At 41.3% G+C, this 13,151-nt stretch overlaps 2 protein-coding genes across 5 annotated transcripts; one reads left to right on the top strand and one right to left on the bottom strand.

Moving 5' to 3' along the window:
• The first annotated feature begins 47 nt into the window (after positions 1-47).
• Positions 48-3,128, top strand: LOC127766100 (serine/arginine-rich splicing factor SR45a). Of its 4 annotated transcripts, none has more exons than XM_052291136.1 (7): positions 48-288; positions 1,146-1,168; positions 1,281-1,298; positions 1,432-1,543; positions 1,615-1,764; positions 2,087-2,150; positions 2,274-3,128. In XM_052291136.1, exons 2-7 carry the CDS (start codon positions 1,146-1,148, stop codon positions 2,897-2,899), a joined length of 993 nt encoding a protein of 330 aa, XP_052147096.1. In that variant the 5' UTR covers positions 48-288; the 3' UTR covers positions 2,900-3,128. The 4 variants fall into 4 exon arrangements, with proteins under 4 accessions (XP_052147096.1, XP_052147095.1, XP_052147093.1 ...); XM_052291135.1 differs by having other exon boundaries at positions 1,281-1,316; XM_052291133.1 differs by having other exon boundaries at positions 1,248-1,298.
• A 724-nt stretch (positions 3,129-3,852) lies between these two features.
• LOC127766099 (coronatine-insensitive protein homolog 2) lies at positions 3,853-8,931 on the bottom strand. Its single transcript, XM_052291131.1, has 4 exons — positions 8,847-8,931; positions 6,066-7,156; positions 5,200-5,686; positions 3,853-5,088 (listed from the first exon to the last, which is right to left on the bottom strand). The coding sequence occupies exons 2-4, from the start codon at positions 6,560-6,562 to the stop codon at positions 4,303-4,305; spliced, it is 1,770 nt and encodes a 589-aa protein (XP_052147091.1). The 5' UTR covers positions 6,563-7,156; positions 8,847-8,931; the 3' UTR covers positions 3,853-4,302.
• Between the last annotated feature and the right edge of the window lie 4,220 nt (positions 8,932-13,151).

Here is a 13,151-nt window from a genome sequence, read left to right as displayed (position 1 = left end):
AACTTTTATTTACTGCAAACCGAAAGAAAAACCAATGGCTCCAAGAAGCGCCATGTGTGAAGGCGTGAAGAGGAAGGCGGAGTTCGTGCGCGCAACCGATTCATCAACCAGATTTGAGAAACTTTCGCGTCCGCCTCCGTCCAGAACCTTCCCCATTCCACACTTCCATTTATTCTCCCAACCGCACGCGCTCCGACGCGCAGAAAGGCAGCGCCGTGACTGAGAACAAGAGAGGCCGGCACAGAGAGACGCTCTCGGCTAGGGCACGGATCGTCGCGGCGAAGGAAGGTATTATTGCTGCCTCTGATTCTCCTCATGTTTTATCTCTGCTAAAGACGGTGAATCCGTTCGTTCTCTGTTCCAGTATGGCGATGGTTTGCCCCTCTGATCTGTATAAAAACATCCGTTTATATTTATTTATTTTTGTTATTCTTAATCTATATAAAGATAAATCCTAGCTGTAGTTCGAAGCGTTGCGGCAGGAGTTCCCCATCTTGGATAGCGGCTCATTTGTTAAAATGATCTGATTTGCGTGTATTTGCTTTGCAAAAGAAGAGGTATAGATTGCTAGTACATGGGTTTCTAGAGGGGCACGAAATGAAGAAATGAAGGGAACAAATTGTTGTACAACTTGTGGCATAATCATTTTTTGTCCATTGTATATGTAGTTTGAAACGCAACTGTCTAAAGTTCGAAACTTGCATAGTGCCCCTACATGCCTCGGAGGAAACTTAGGGACAGTGTTAGGAAGTCGATTTATCTTAGGGACTGTATGGTTGGAAGCTTCAATTGCTGAGCGCAATTGCATAAGTTATAGTTCATGATTACCATGCTGAAAATAAACAAAGAATCTCCTGTCTTGCAGTTTCTTGTTCATTTCGTTATGTTGGTTTGTGGATTATTTTTGGCGTGCGCTAGGTATATACTCTGGGTCATCTCTTCATTCTGAAGATAATAATTTTGTTTTGCAAAATATCTTACTGATTGGCAAATTGTCACCAAGGTGTCATAAATTAATCAGTTACAACTTCAAAAGGCTATGAACCCACTGTTTGTTATAATTACATTTTCAAGTGGCATCTCATGTTTTTGTATATATTTGTTTCTCTAGTGGATATTGATGCAATCATATGTCTATCTTGCAGATGTCGTACTCTAGAGGATCAAGGTACGCATTACCAAACTTAATTTTTTTCCACATTTTTTGAAGCCCTGTCTTGTGATTATTGATTGGCTCCTACTGATAGATATGAGTCCGACTCATATTCTACATCACCCAGACGGAGCAGCCATTCAAGGTATAGGAGTCGTTCTAGGTATGGTATTTATCTTAGGGCTTAGTATGTTTCTGCCTTCACTCTATATTCGAGGGTGAACATTTTTGCCTACTGTAATTCTGATGAGTATGTGATATCCTTTTGATGTCTTTAGAAGTGTGGACTCAAGTGATGTTGAAAACCCTGGGAACAACCTGTATGTTACTGGCTTATCTGCTCGTGTGACAGATCGAGATCTGGAGAAACACTTTTCTGCTGAGGGAGAGGTAACCTTTATAGAGTATCTGCAAAGGGATACCAAAATAGTGTACAACTTTTTAAGCTCACCGTATTACAGGTTATTGATGCTAGCATAGTACTTGATCCATGGACAAGGGAATCCCGGGGATTTGGATTTGTTACCATGGCTACTGTTAAGGAGGCTGATCTTTGCATCAAATATCTAGACCGCTCAGTGTTGGAAGGTCGTGTGATAACTGTAGAGAAGGTATAATCACAATATATTTACTGAATTTCTTCACTTCTACTTGGAGTGAAATTTATATGCTCATTTAGCTTGCTGAGCTGAATATTTGAGTGCTCTTCCGTTTGAAGCTTTTGTTGACAGCAGCAGGGTAGATGTCCGTTGCTGCTCTACGTCAAATTCAAAAGATTTACAACCTAACAGCCAAACATGCTACCTCAACCAAAGGGTTGTATGCCCTACATTATATAGTCTCCATATTAATCATGTCGTTCAGATTCCCAATTTGTTGCATCACTCTTTAATGCTAATATGGCGAAAAGGCTTATTTGAATCCTTTCCACAGGCCAAGAGAAGACGTGGTCGAACACCAACGCCCGGAAGGTATCTAGGCACAAAATCATCATGTGGTAAGTTTGATTTAACTGCTGCTGTGTCTGGATGGTTTGGTCTCATTTCTCTGGAAAATAGGAAGCATTGCTAGCCTTTCCTGATATAATACAACTGATTGCTGAATATTTTTTATTATACAGTGACACCAGCACGGAGGTATTCCCCAAGCTACTCGCCTGTTGAAAGAGACCGCTACAGTTCACGCTACTCACCTGAGCGAGAACGGTCTTATTCTCCTTATGGTAGAAGGCGATCATATTCTCCATACAACAGGCGAAGATCATACTCCCCCTATGAGAGGCGTAGATCCTACTCTCCACATGAAAGGAGACGGTCCTACTCTCCGTATGGCAGATCCCCTTCTCCTTATGGTAGACGGCGATCATACTCTCCCTATGACACACGTGGTTCACGGCATCGGTCATACTCATCTTACCGTGGTTCCCGCTACCGTTCAAGATCTCCATACCGTTACAGAAGAGAGAGGTCATGTTCCTATGACCATTCTGTTTCACCATACTATAGAAGGTGCTATTCTCCAAGTGCTAGAGGACGGAGCTATTCTCGCAGTGTATCACCTCAGAGGAGCTACTCCCATAGCTGTTCCCCGGATTCTCAGAGGTCAGGGAGCTATTCTCCAAGGAAAAGATACAGTGAAAGGAAACCGTCGCGCAGCAGGTCGTCGGGTAAGAGGCATTCTAGGGAGAGCTACTCTCACAGCCGCAGTTCCTACTCAAGGTCTGTCTCCAGGGAGCGCTCAGAATGAATTGAAGCTTGATGTTCTAGAGATCAATAAAGCTCTCTATGCCTAAGTGTATGTCTGTATCTCGTGAAGCTTACTTTGCACCTGTTTCCAACTTAGAAACCGTGTACCATAATATTTGTGTCGTATTGTATCGGATACTTCTATATGTTTATGCTTACTTTCGTAGGCAGATATTATTGGTGGTTCGTTACGGTGTCCAGATCTACAATCTGTAGCATATTGATACTTACTGTGTGTTGTATCAGGTTCTGTTATGCTGTCATTTTCGCAGGCAGACACAGTTGGTTCAGGCAGTCAGGCTGGGTTTTGTGCTACTGTGGGCAAATCAAGTTACCGAATCAAGTTTATAGGCTACTCCCTTCGTCTCCCAGACTTTTTATTTTTCAGTTTTTAGATATAATGTTTCTCTTCGTTTTATTTAACTATTTTTTATGATTAATATTTTTATTAGTATTAGATGATAAAATATAAATAGTATTTTATGCGTGACTATTTTCTTTAATTTTTTTCATTTTTTTTTCAAATAAGATATACGGTTAAATGTTAGACACGAAAATCTAAAAATAAAGTCTTTGTGAGACGGAGGAAGTAGATTGCATCCACCTCACCTCATAAATTTGTAAACCGACAACACCATACTCGAAATAAAAAAGGGTGGACCGGACGTAAAGGAGGAGCATGTGCATACACAATTATAAACCGGCACTCCCAAACCAAACAAAATGAATAGGCACCAAAAACGCATAGAACCTATCAACAAATCTATTAGGATTTAAGAGTAAACATAGATAGATTAGAAAAGTGAGGTTGGCTATTGTTTCTCCTATTGAAATATGTAATTACATATCGATATGCATGATTCCACATTTCCACCAAACAAGATAAAGTAAGAAGCAGCGCGCCATCATACAGACCAATCAAGGGGCGTTACACAACCAAAGAGAGAAGAAATAGAAAAGTCACAGCAAGAATACAGCCAGTAGTGTGTTCTGTGGATGATAAAAATATTGTACAGCGAATGACTTATTAGAACACAGTGCGGCGATCTTCCAAGAGACAATGTGACACAAAGCTAAAGAGTCAAATAATACTACTAAACATTGAACAAGGAACATTATTACAAAATTGTGTGTCCGATCCTAATCAAAATGGAGAAGTTTACATATCCGTGCTGGCCAATTGAGCTGAGCTTTCGCAGAAGTGATACCCCTCAGATATGCAATAAAATTCTTAGTCCCAAGATGTTATAATATGTTCCTCGAACTAACAGCTATCCTGCTTTTATTTGTCATTTGTTCTGTGCTCATTGCTAAACAGAATAAGAGCAGCAAACTGTAGAATTTGGAACAATATCGGCCTATACTAGAGTGTGAGTTTCGCAACCTGGTATCAGACATATACACTCAAACCGAAGGATAGAGGGGAATTACTGAGTGAGGGTAATCTGATCTCATTCCTGCAAGTGAGTAATATGCAAGAATCTGTGCCTGACCGTCCGGGCAAACTTCATCTTGATTCGGAGCAATAATCTCAATGTTCCAGAAGGGTCGCACCATTGCCATTAGATCAGTGCCATTGGGAGATGCCTTGTATCCTTGCACCCATAGGTATCTCAGTGATTTAAGTTGTAAAACAGCAACAGCCAATGCACGTTCACTGAAGAAACAACCCCTCAGCTCCAATTTCTGCAAGCTTGGGCATCCTGTTGAGAGTTGAAGCAGTCCTTGGTCAGACTCCCCAACATTCCCAAGTAACATGTAACGGATTGTCTTACTAAATTCACCAATGTACCCAAGGCCAACATCTGATAGAGCCCCAGGTCTTACATAAAATGCGAACCTCCGGAGCTTGGTGCAGCCTCTCAGTAAAGCACGCACCCCATTGTCAAGGGGTGATTCTGTTATATTTGCTTCTCTATCAAGCAGGACAAGCCGGAAATCGTTAAGACTGCTGCTGTATGTACCGATGGCTTCTAGAGCAGCATTTGTAATGTCAGTGACATGCACTGCCCAGTATTCTAAATGAGGGCAGCCTTGAGCTACAGCCATCAACCCCACCTGTGTAACCATACCATGTTCATCCTCAAGACCTCCTTGATCATCATCTCCTCTCTCTACTCGAAGTCTCTGTAATTTCTTGCAGGTTTGTGCAACAACTTCTAACCCACGATCCCCTATGACATCCCTCACCTGTTGGATTGACATGAGAAAAAGGATTATCAGCCCATGTTGAATATTCCTATAAAACCTCAAAGCAAGAAACATAACAAAAAGACATGCAACTAATCTACCAGGAAATACCTCTAAGATTTCCAGATTTGGGCAGCGCTGGACCAGCTGACAGTGATCCTCTGTGGAAAGGAATGTGAATTGAAGATCCAACTTCTTGAGTGCAGCACCATATGGAAATAGCACTTGCATCTCTTTTGTTCCCATGTAGAGCAAACTCAAGCGGAGCAATGAAGGAGGGAAATAGTAGTTTTCATAATTTCTACTCTCTTCAACTTGACCCTGATCATCAAAGGAACCACCGGCAAAGTCTTGTAATATTTCTGCTGTACGGAACAAATCAACCAGGTCAAGCATGAAGCACTCACTAATCTTCAAAACTTTCAGCCTTCGACAATTGCGCACAAGGAGGGTAAGATATGCTGGGGATGCCCTGAGATCTGTCAAAAAGAAATTCAGTGTCTCAAGGACACTATTGTTGGTAGCAAGCTCCCGAATCCATTCGTCATTTTCTTTCTCAGCAATTATGCTATCCTCCAGGAATAACGTTTCAAGTTTCCTGCAAATGACAACATATGGCTGGTCAATTATCTAGAAATCCACCGCACTCTTGCAGTAACCTATTTCTACTTATCCATTTCCACTAAGTAGCCTTGGATCTAAGCTAAATCCTCGCACCTCACTAGAAAATTAGGGTGTGACAGTTAAAGCACACCATTTCCTTAATACCTATGAGCTACAATTATCTCCAAAGTTGAATTCTAGAACTAAGATGTTTTTATAGTGACCAAAGCAAGAGAGAACTCCTAAGACGTAGTATTCCCTTCCGTAAGCAAACCATACCCAAATCCCTTTTACAACAACACTTTTTAAGCGAACAAAGGAGAACCTTAAATGACTCACTCGAGTAATATTTTGTAAGGGTAAAAAATAATTACTTGCAGGTGCGGGCGACGAGGGCGAGGGAGGATGTTGAGAAGCCAGAGCAGCGGTCAAGCTTGAACGAGGAGAGCATGTGCGCCTTGGCGCGGACGAGGACGTCGAGGTCGTCGTCGGACACGATCATCCTGCGGAGGTGGAGCGCCTTGAGGAAGTGGAACGAGGCCGAGAGCTGGCGGATCCACGGCGAGGCGGAGCCGCCCCAGTCCTCGGGGATGAGGTTGAACATGGCCGCCCGGGGCTTGGCCTTGAGCTTGAGCGACTCGAGGCAGGGGAACCGCCTGAACAGCCGGTCGGGCGTGGTGGAGTACGCCATGGCGACGGTGACGTGCTTGCGGCTGAGCGCGTCGACCCTGCACCAGTGGCGGCACACGAGCGAGATGGCGTCCCGGTCCCAGGGGTCCTCCACGAACCCCATCACCAGCCCCAGCGCCACGTCCGGGATCCCGAAGCTCATCGCCCTCCCCAGCCGCCGCTCCCCCGCCTCGCCTCCCATCGCCGCCGCCGCCGATCCGTCGCGATCCCGATCTGGGCTCCGCGCCGCGGGTGTGTTCGCACGGGAGGGTGGGAAAGGGGGATGGTGAGATGGGAGATGGGGTGGTGTGGTGTGGTGGGGAGAGGCAAGGAAAAAGCGGAAGTTGGGGAAATTTTATTGCGGGGTTTTTTTTTTTTCCGGTTTTTTCCTGTCCTGGCGGAGTCGCGCGACTCGCGAAAGCAAAGCTCTCTCGCTTGGGATGGCTGCTGCTGCTGCTGATGCGGTGCGTTTGCCAGCGGCTGAGGCCTGAGGCCGACGGCGGCTGCAGATATTTCTCACTTTCCTTCCATTTCCTGTGAGTTTGTTATCCTGTGGCTAAAATCTCTGACGTTGTCCGTGGTCAAGGTTTTCTCGCAGTGGTTGCGGGTCATCGTCACTGTTTTCATGGATGAGTTCTGAATCCTCTTTGTGCTATATGATTGGAGCCCTGAGGGAGTTATAGTTATATGGTGGATGAGTCCTGAATCATCCTTGTGCTATATAGTTGGAGCTCCGAGGGAGTCATACTTATATCGCTATTGTGTCCTTGTAAATCTCTCCGATTTTGAGAATTACCTACAGGGTATGATAAGAAATAGCTAAAAGAAAAATTGCATCAATGTAATACGCTGTCAATTGATATCTGATGGCAAAATTAATCCAACATAAAAACCTTCAATCTTAAAAATGAGTGAAAGCTACAAAAGCATCATTGTAAAGATGTGAGGGCAAGTTATTTAATGTATATACAATGGTAACTTTTAACAACATAGTTTTACGATAGTACTAGACAAGTTAAACTTTTAAGAAAAAAAAAATCAGAAGTGCACATCCAATAGACAAAATAGTGTGTATGGATCGATTTAGGATGCCACATTTATTTTTAACTTCACACCATTTAACACAAATCTAAAGATAGTTTATATCCATATTTATAGTTAAAAATTAGTCTTTCTTAAAAATGGAGTGAGTACATATCAGGTGTACTGTCCAAAAGACATATGCAAAAAGAATTTACACTCGAATATGCAATTATGCATGATTTTTTTATTGTGCAAGGTCGTTTGCAGTAGGGCTAACCATTGTACAATTTTAGACATGAGGGATAAAAGGAATAGGCTGAAAAAAACTGAGTTCAGCTCAAATTGCATTTAGAAGAGCTTTTAATAATGATAGTTTTGATCTGACATGTCAACAATCTATATATAGACTTGGGGTAGCAAGTATCAACAAGTTGTCTCGAATGAGATCGGACATAGCTAACACTAATATGAAATATTTATTAGTTTTTACATGTAAAAGTACCAGATGTTGGTCCATTGCCCCCCCCCCCCCCCCCAACCCCCCAAACACACACAACACACACACCTTTATACTTGTCCTTCATTGCCCCGTCACAAGTAGAACGTGACTTGGCTGACATGGCTCTTAATAGCTAGTACCAATGATATTCTCTTTCTAATGATGGTAATAAGTGATTTAGTAGCAATATATTATGATAGGAGTTTCTAGCATGATTTATCTAGCATTTGTGGTTTTAGTCCTATTTCATTGGTTCGCCATGCTTGAATTAAGTAGGTGTGACTTGAGTGATGCCATACTTTGACGAAAACCCTCAACTTGCAGATAGCTAGATATAACATTGATGACGCTTGTAGAAGTGTTCCTCTTCATGTAGGTATCATTATTAGGCCATGAATTTATCTACCAACTTTTTCAACTTACATTTGAAACTTAGCATAGGACATGTGTAATAAAATTTTAAATATATCAAAGCTATTATAAAAAAAAATCTTATAGTTGCAATTCTATGCACTTGTGCATAAAAGGCTCATGTATGTTACCTTGAAAAATAATGCGCGTGGGAGAGACCTGCATAGTTTTTTTTTTTTTCGTTTGGGATGATCCACTGTTGGCTAGCCTTGCGGACCATATGCTATACGTTTCATTAACCTCTAGGCATTAAAAAAAAACTTATTGGTACTGTAGTATCTCATCAAGGCAACATTTATGAATTCCCAATAGAAGGGCAACACTACAAAATTCATCGGTATCTTGTGTAACACAAACAACCTTATTTGACTTGATATCTCTATTGTCAACTAAACAAGCTCTTGGTAATTGTTACGGGTAAAATGAGCGATTGCATTGTAGTTATAAATAAAGAGAATTCCGATACCTGAAAAGGATAGACAAATAAAGAAATCACATGTCAAGGCATGAATATCTTGCATTCTTATGAATTAAGATTTGGCTGGCTACAAACCTGATCACGATCATATGGTAAGCAAACTCTGAAGAACTCTGAAGATAGAGATGGACAAAACTCTGAAGAGCCAAAGAAAATGAAGAGATGTGAAATGTAGAACTAACCTTGGATATGGAGGAAGGAGGGATATATATATGTTGGGCATCAGGAACCGAGGGGTAAGAAGGGGAGGAAGTTATATTAGCACGTTGCCATTTGTTACCGGCATATTCTCATGACCCGAGAGACGAGGGCAGGTGAGTTGAGTTATCCTTCTAGATTGCTCGAACGAGTGGGTACCATTGGCATATTCTTCCGTTTTTCCCTCTCATCCGAAGAGATTTACAATACTCACGTGCGCACGCATGGGGGTTCTTTATTTAGCATACGCCCTAAGAATAGCAGTACCAACAATAAAATTTTTTGACCGAGCGCGTCATTAAATTTTGGCGTCTAAAACGGCAAGTTTTATAGCGGAGGCGAGTGACACATCTAATTTAAACTATTTATATCATCTTTCTATTAATTAATAGGTAACAAATACTCTAATATTAGTTTACTCTCACATAATCTTGTATTTTTATTGGAGATTGTGTGGAGGTTATCCTTGTATAAGAGCAGATACAACAATAGACTATAAGCAAGCTATAAACACATTTCGAGAAGATAAAAGAGAAGAAAGAATAGCAGCGGGCTACAGATTTATAGCCAGCTGCAGCACGAACTCCAAGATACATGTGTATATGACATGTGGGACTAGTATTAATTGTAACTATTGTTATGAATTGGCTATTAAGTTGACTATAGATAATTTGGAGTCAGCAGTTGGCTATACTATTAAAAGTGTAGTATATGTTTATATGTAACTATTGTATGAGTTGGCTATTAAATTGACTATTGATGATTTGGAGTTAGTAGTTGGCTATACCATTAAACTTGAGTAATTTTATGTTCTTGAGGAGATATCAGAGGTACCACTTTTTTTATACCTCTTGATACCTAGGAGTTACGAGGTCTCCTCAAACACAGTAGAATTGCTCATTAAACTTGCTCTTATCCGCACATAGCAACCGGCCGCACCGGCAAATACGAGAGTATAGCCGAGTTCAGCTCGATCCCGGTCAATCATTCCGCAGCTGTACTCGGGCCGGCAACCAATGGGCAATGGGCAACACCTTTCGGCGCCATGACGCTATCATTTTTATTTAATTTAAGACTCCATGAGACCATGACGCTATCCAGAATCGATCTTGTCGTTAACGAACGGCAACGCCCTCCTCGCGTGTCAGCTCATCAACGCTCGCGGACGCGGAGTGGCCGGTTCAGCGTGCATACGTGGTGGTGTCGCGCTTCCGGGCGTGCGCGACGCCGAGCGGCCGAGGAGGAGAGAGAGGCAGCGAGCCAGCGAGAAACGGCAGTTGGTTGGGGGCGGATGGATGGATCGACCGGTGCTTTCGGCGGAAAGCTACGACGACGTGCCCGCGCGGGTGCGATTTCCGGGCTTCCGGCGCGACCGCGACGGCAGATGGTCACATGGCTGGCGGGCGATCGGTCTGTTCTGCGTCGTCTCGTCACGGAAAAGGCCAGGCAGGACGCGAGGGGCGCAGATCCTCTATATTTGTAACCAGTAAAGCGCAGATGTCATCAGCGTACATCCGTGCCGTCCATCTGGAATGGGCAGCTGGGAGCCTTGGGATCCTTCGGTCTTGATTGAATTAGGGTATCACTAATTTTTAGGTAATGAAAATGGATTGTATCTTTGGCTTCTATCATGAGACGCACAATTATAAGTTTGTTGAAAAAAAAGTAAAGATAAAAATAAGTCAAAAATAAGAAATAAAGATGGGACAAATCCTCAACTCTCATTTATTATTGACTAACCACGAAGATTTTTTAGCTAGCAATTCTAATGTAACTATGTCACCCATGGTGGAATAAGACCCTTAGCTACCCGATTACACATTACAACGCAGACATTCACGATACACGCACACTCACACCACTATGAACGCACGCATGCAGACCCTACCCCTATAAGCATCTTCGAAGACTGGGTCGGCAAATCCATTCTGGAGATACGTCGTCTACCATTAAAAGCACAAAGCCGTTAAATGTTGAAAAATTCGCTCCCACGAAAAATCAAACTCTGGACCTAAGGTGTACTGAGACTCTTTGTAACTACTCAACTACATGCCCTTTTGCTCAAAGATCAAAATTAGAGTCAATCGAAAGACATAAAGATAACAGACATCGCTAATAGGCATAGCAACTAGCGATTCATTTGGTTTGTCTTGGGGGGAAATGGGAAGAAACGGTGGCTGCCTTGGCCCACTACACCGCTCCCTGCTCGGCTGCTCATGCAGTGTGTTTACAGTTTTTATTTTACAGAACCATACGTTGCCTCAAAGTCCTATCGACCCAAACGCTAGGTAACTAAGGGTTACTTTGAATCATAGGAATAAAAAAAAACAAAATAATAGAAAAAACATAGGATTCACTAAGGGTCCCTTTGAATTATAGGAATGAAAAAAACGAAATAATAGAAAAAAACATAGGATTCTGACATGAATATAAGTATAAAACAGAGGATTGCAAAACACAGGAAAAATATAGGAATGACCGTTTGATTGGACCACAGGAAAAACGCAGGAATTCGAGGAGAGATAAAGACTCAAAGGATTTCTTCCATGAGGTTCTACCTCTTGTTAAAATTCCTCTAAAACTTGCATTATAGGAGGCATTCCATAGGAGTTTCATAGGATTCCATAGGATTATTCCTTTTATTCAAAGGGCTTTGTAGGAAAAATTCATATATGAATAAAATCCTCTAAGGGCCTCTTTGAATCGCAGAGTAGAAAAAACGGAGGAATAGGAAAAACACAAGATTCTGACAGGAATTGAAGTGTAAAACAGAGGACTACAAAACACAGGAATGGTCGTTTGATTGGAGCGCAGGAAAAATGCAGGAATCGGATGAGAGAGATAGACTCAAAGGAAATTTTCCAAGAGGTTGGAGCTCTTGCTAAATTTCCTCCAAAATCCATATGCAATGTGCCATTCTATAGGAATTTCATAGGATTTGGAAAACTTCAATCCTTTGAATCAAAGGGCCAAATAGGAAAAATTTCCTATAGAATTTAAATCCTATGAAATTTCTATATAAATCTTTTGATTCAAAGGGGCCCTAAAATTTCTATGAATTTCCTTTGAATCAAAGGGGGCCTAACATCTTATTTAACACACTTTCGGATCCAAGATTTTGTAAAACTAGATATTTCTAGTTGTATAAATCGATATATCTAGATCTACAGGCTTGTTTAATGTATAGCCACTTTCAATAGTATGGTTTAAAATCATATCAATCTAAATATATCCTTTTCAATTACCCTCAAACTACTTGTACCTAGTAAATTCTTATTTTCCACACTACAAATGCAGAGCATGGAGAGCAGCTGAGCAGAACACGTATAGACTACTTGTACCCCCCTTTGATTCAAAGGAAATTCATAGAAATTTTAGAGGATTTCGTTCCTATAGTAATTTTTCCTACCAAGCCCTTTAAATTAAAGAAATTAACCCTATGGAATCCTATAAAATTCCTATGGAATGCCTCTTCCCATATAAGTTTTGGAGGAATTTTAACAAGAGGTAGAACCTCATGGAAAAAATCGTTTGAATCTTTATCTCTCCTCAAATTTATGTGTTTTTCCTATGGTCCAATCAAACGGTCATTCCTACGTTATTCCTGTATTTTGCAATCCTCTGTTTTACACTTACATTCCTGTCAGAATCCTATGTTTTTCCTATTCCTCTATTTTTTCATTCCTATAATTCAAAGGGGCCCTAAATTCTTATTTTCCACACTACAAATGCAGAGCATGGAGAGCAGCTGAGCAGAACACGTATAGACGGCAGAGCCATAAGTTGCATGCACATTCGATTGGAAGATAGGATATAAAGGCCTGGGTCCAACCATACCAGATGCCTTTCCGAGGAAAATTTCACGGAAATGCAACAACAGTCAAAAGACATATAAACTAATAGACCCATCGTTTGGTATATTGGAGGAAAAAAAAAGAAACGACATATTTGTAACGAAAATTAATTTGTGAATACAACTTTTATAGATGTGTTCTTAACGATCTAAAAACAAAGTCTGAAAAATAAACTACGATAAAAATACCTTTAAATCAACTTTAAATTTAAGGTTAAAAATTTAAATTTTAGCTAATAAGTATAAATATAAATGAAAAGATGGACTGTAAAGCTTTTGGGTCAAACAACCACAAAGCACTATGAATCGGAGCAAAGTAACTTGGCCCA

Source organism: Oryza glaberrima, chromosome 3, assembly GCF_000147395.1.
Source record: "Oryza glaberrima chromosome 3, OglaRS2, whole genome shotgun sequence".
In the NCBI taxonomy this organism is placed as follows: Eukaryota; Viridiplantae; Streptophyta; class Magnoliopsida; order Poales; family Poaceae; genus Oryza; species Oryza glaberrima.
The sequence above is the reverse complement of the archived record's forward strand: the minus strand, read 5'-3'. Positions and strand labels throughout refer to the sequence as shown.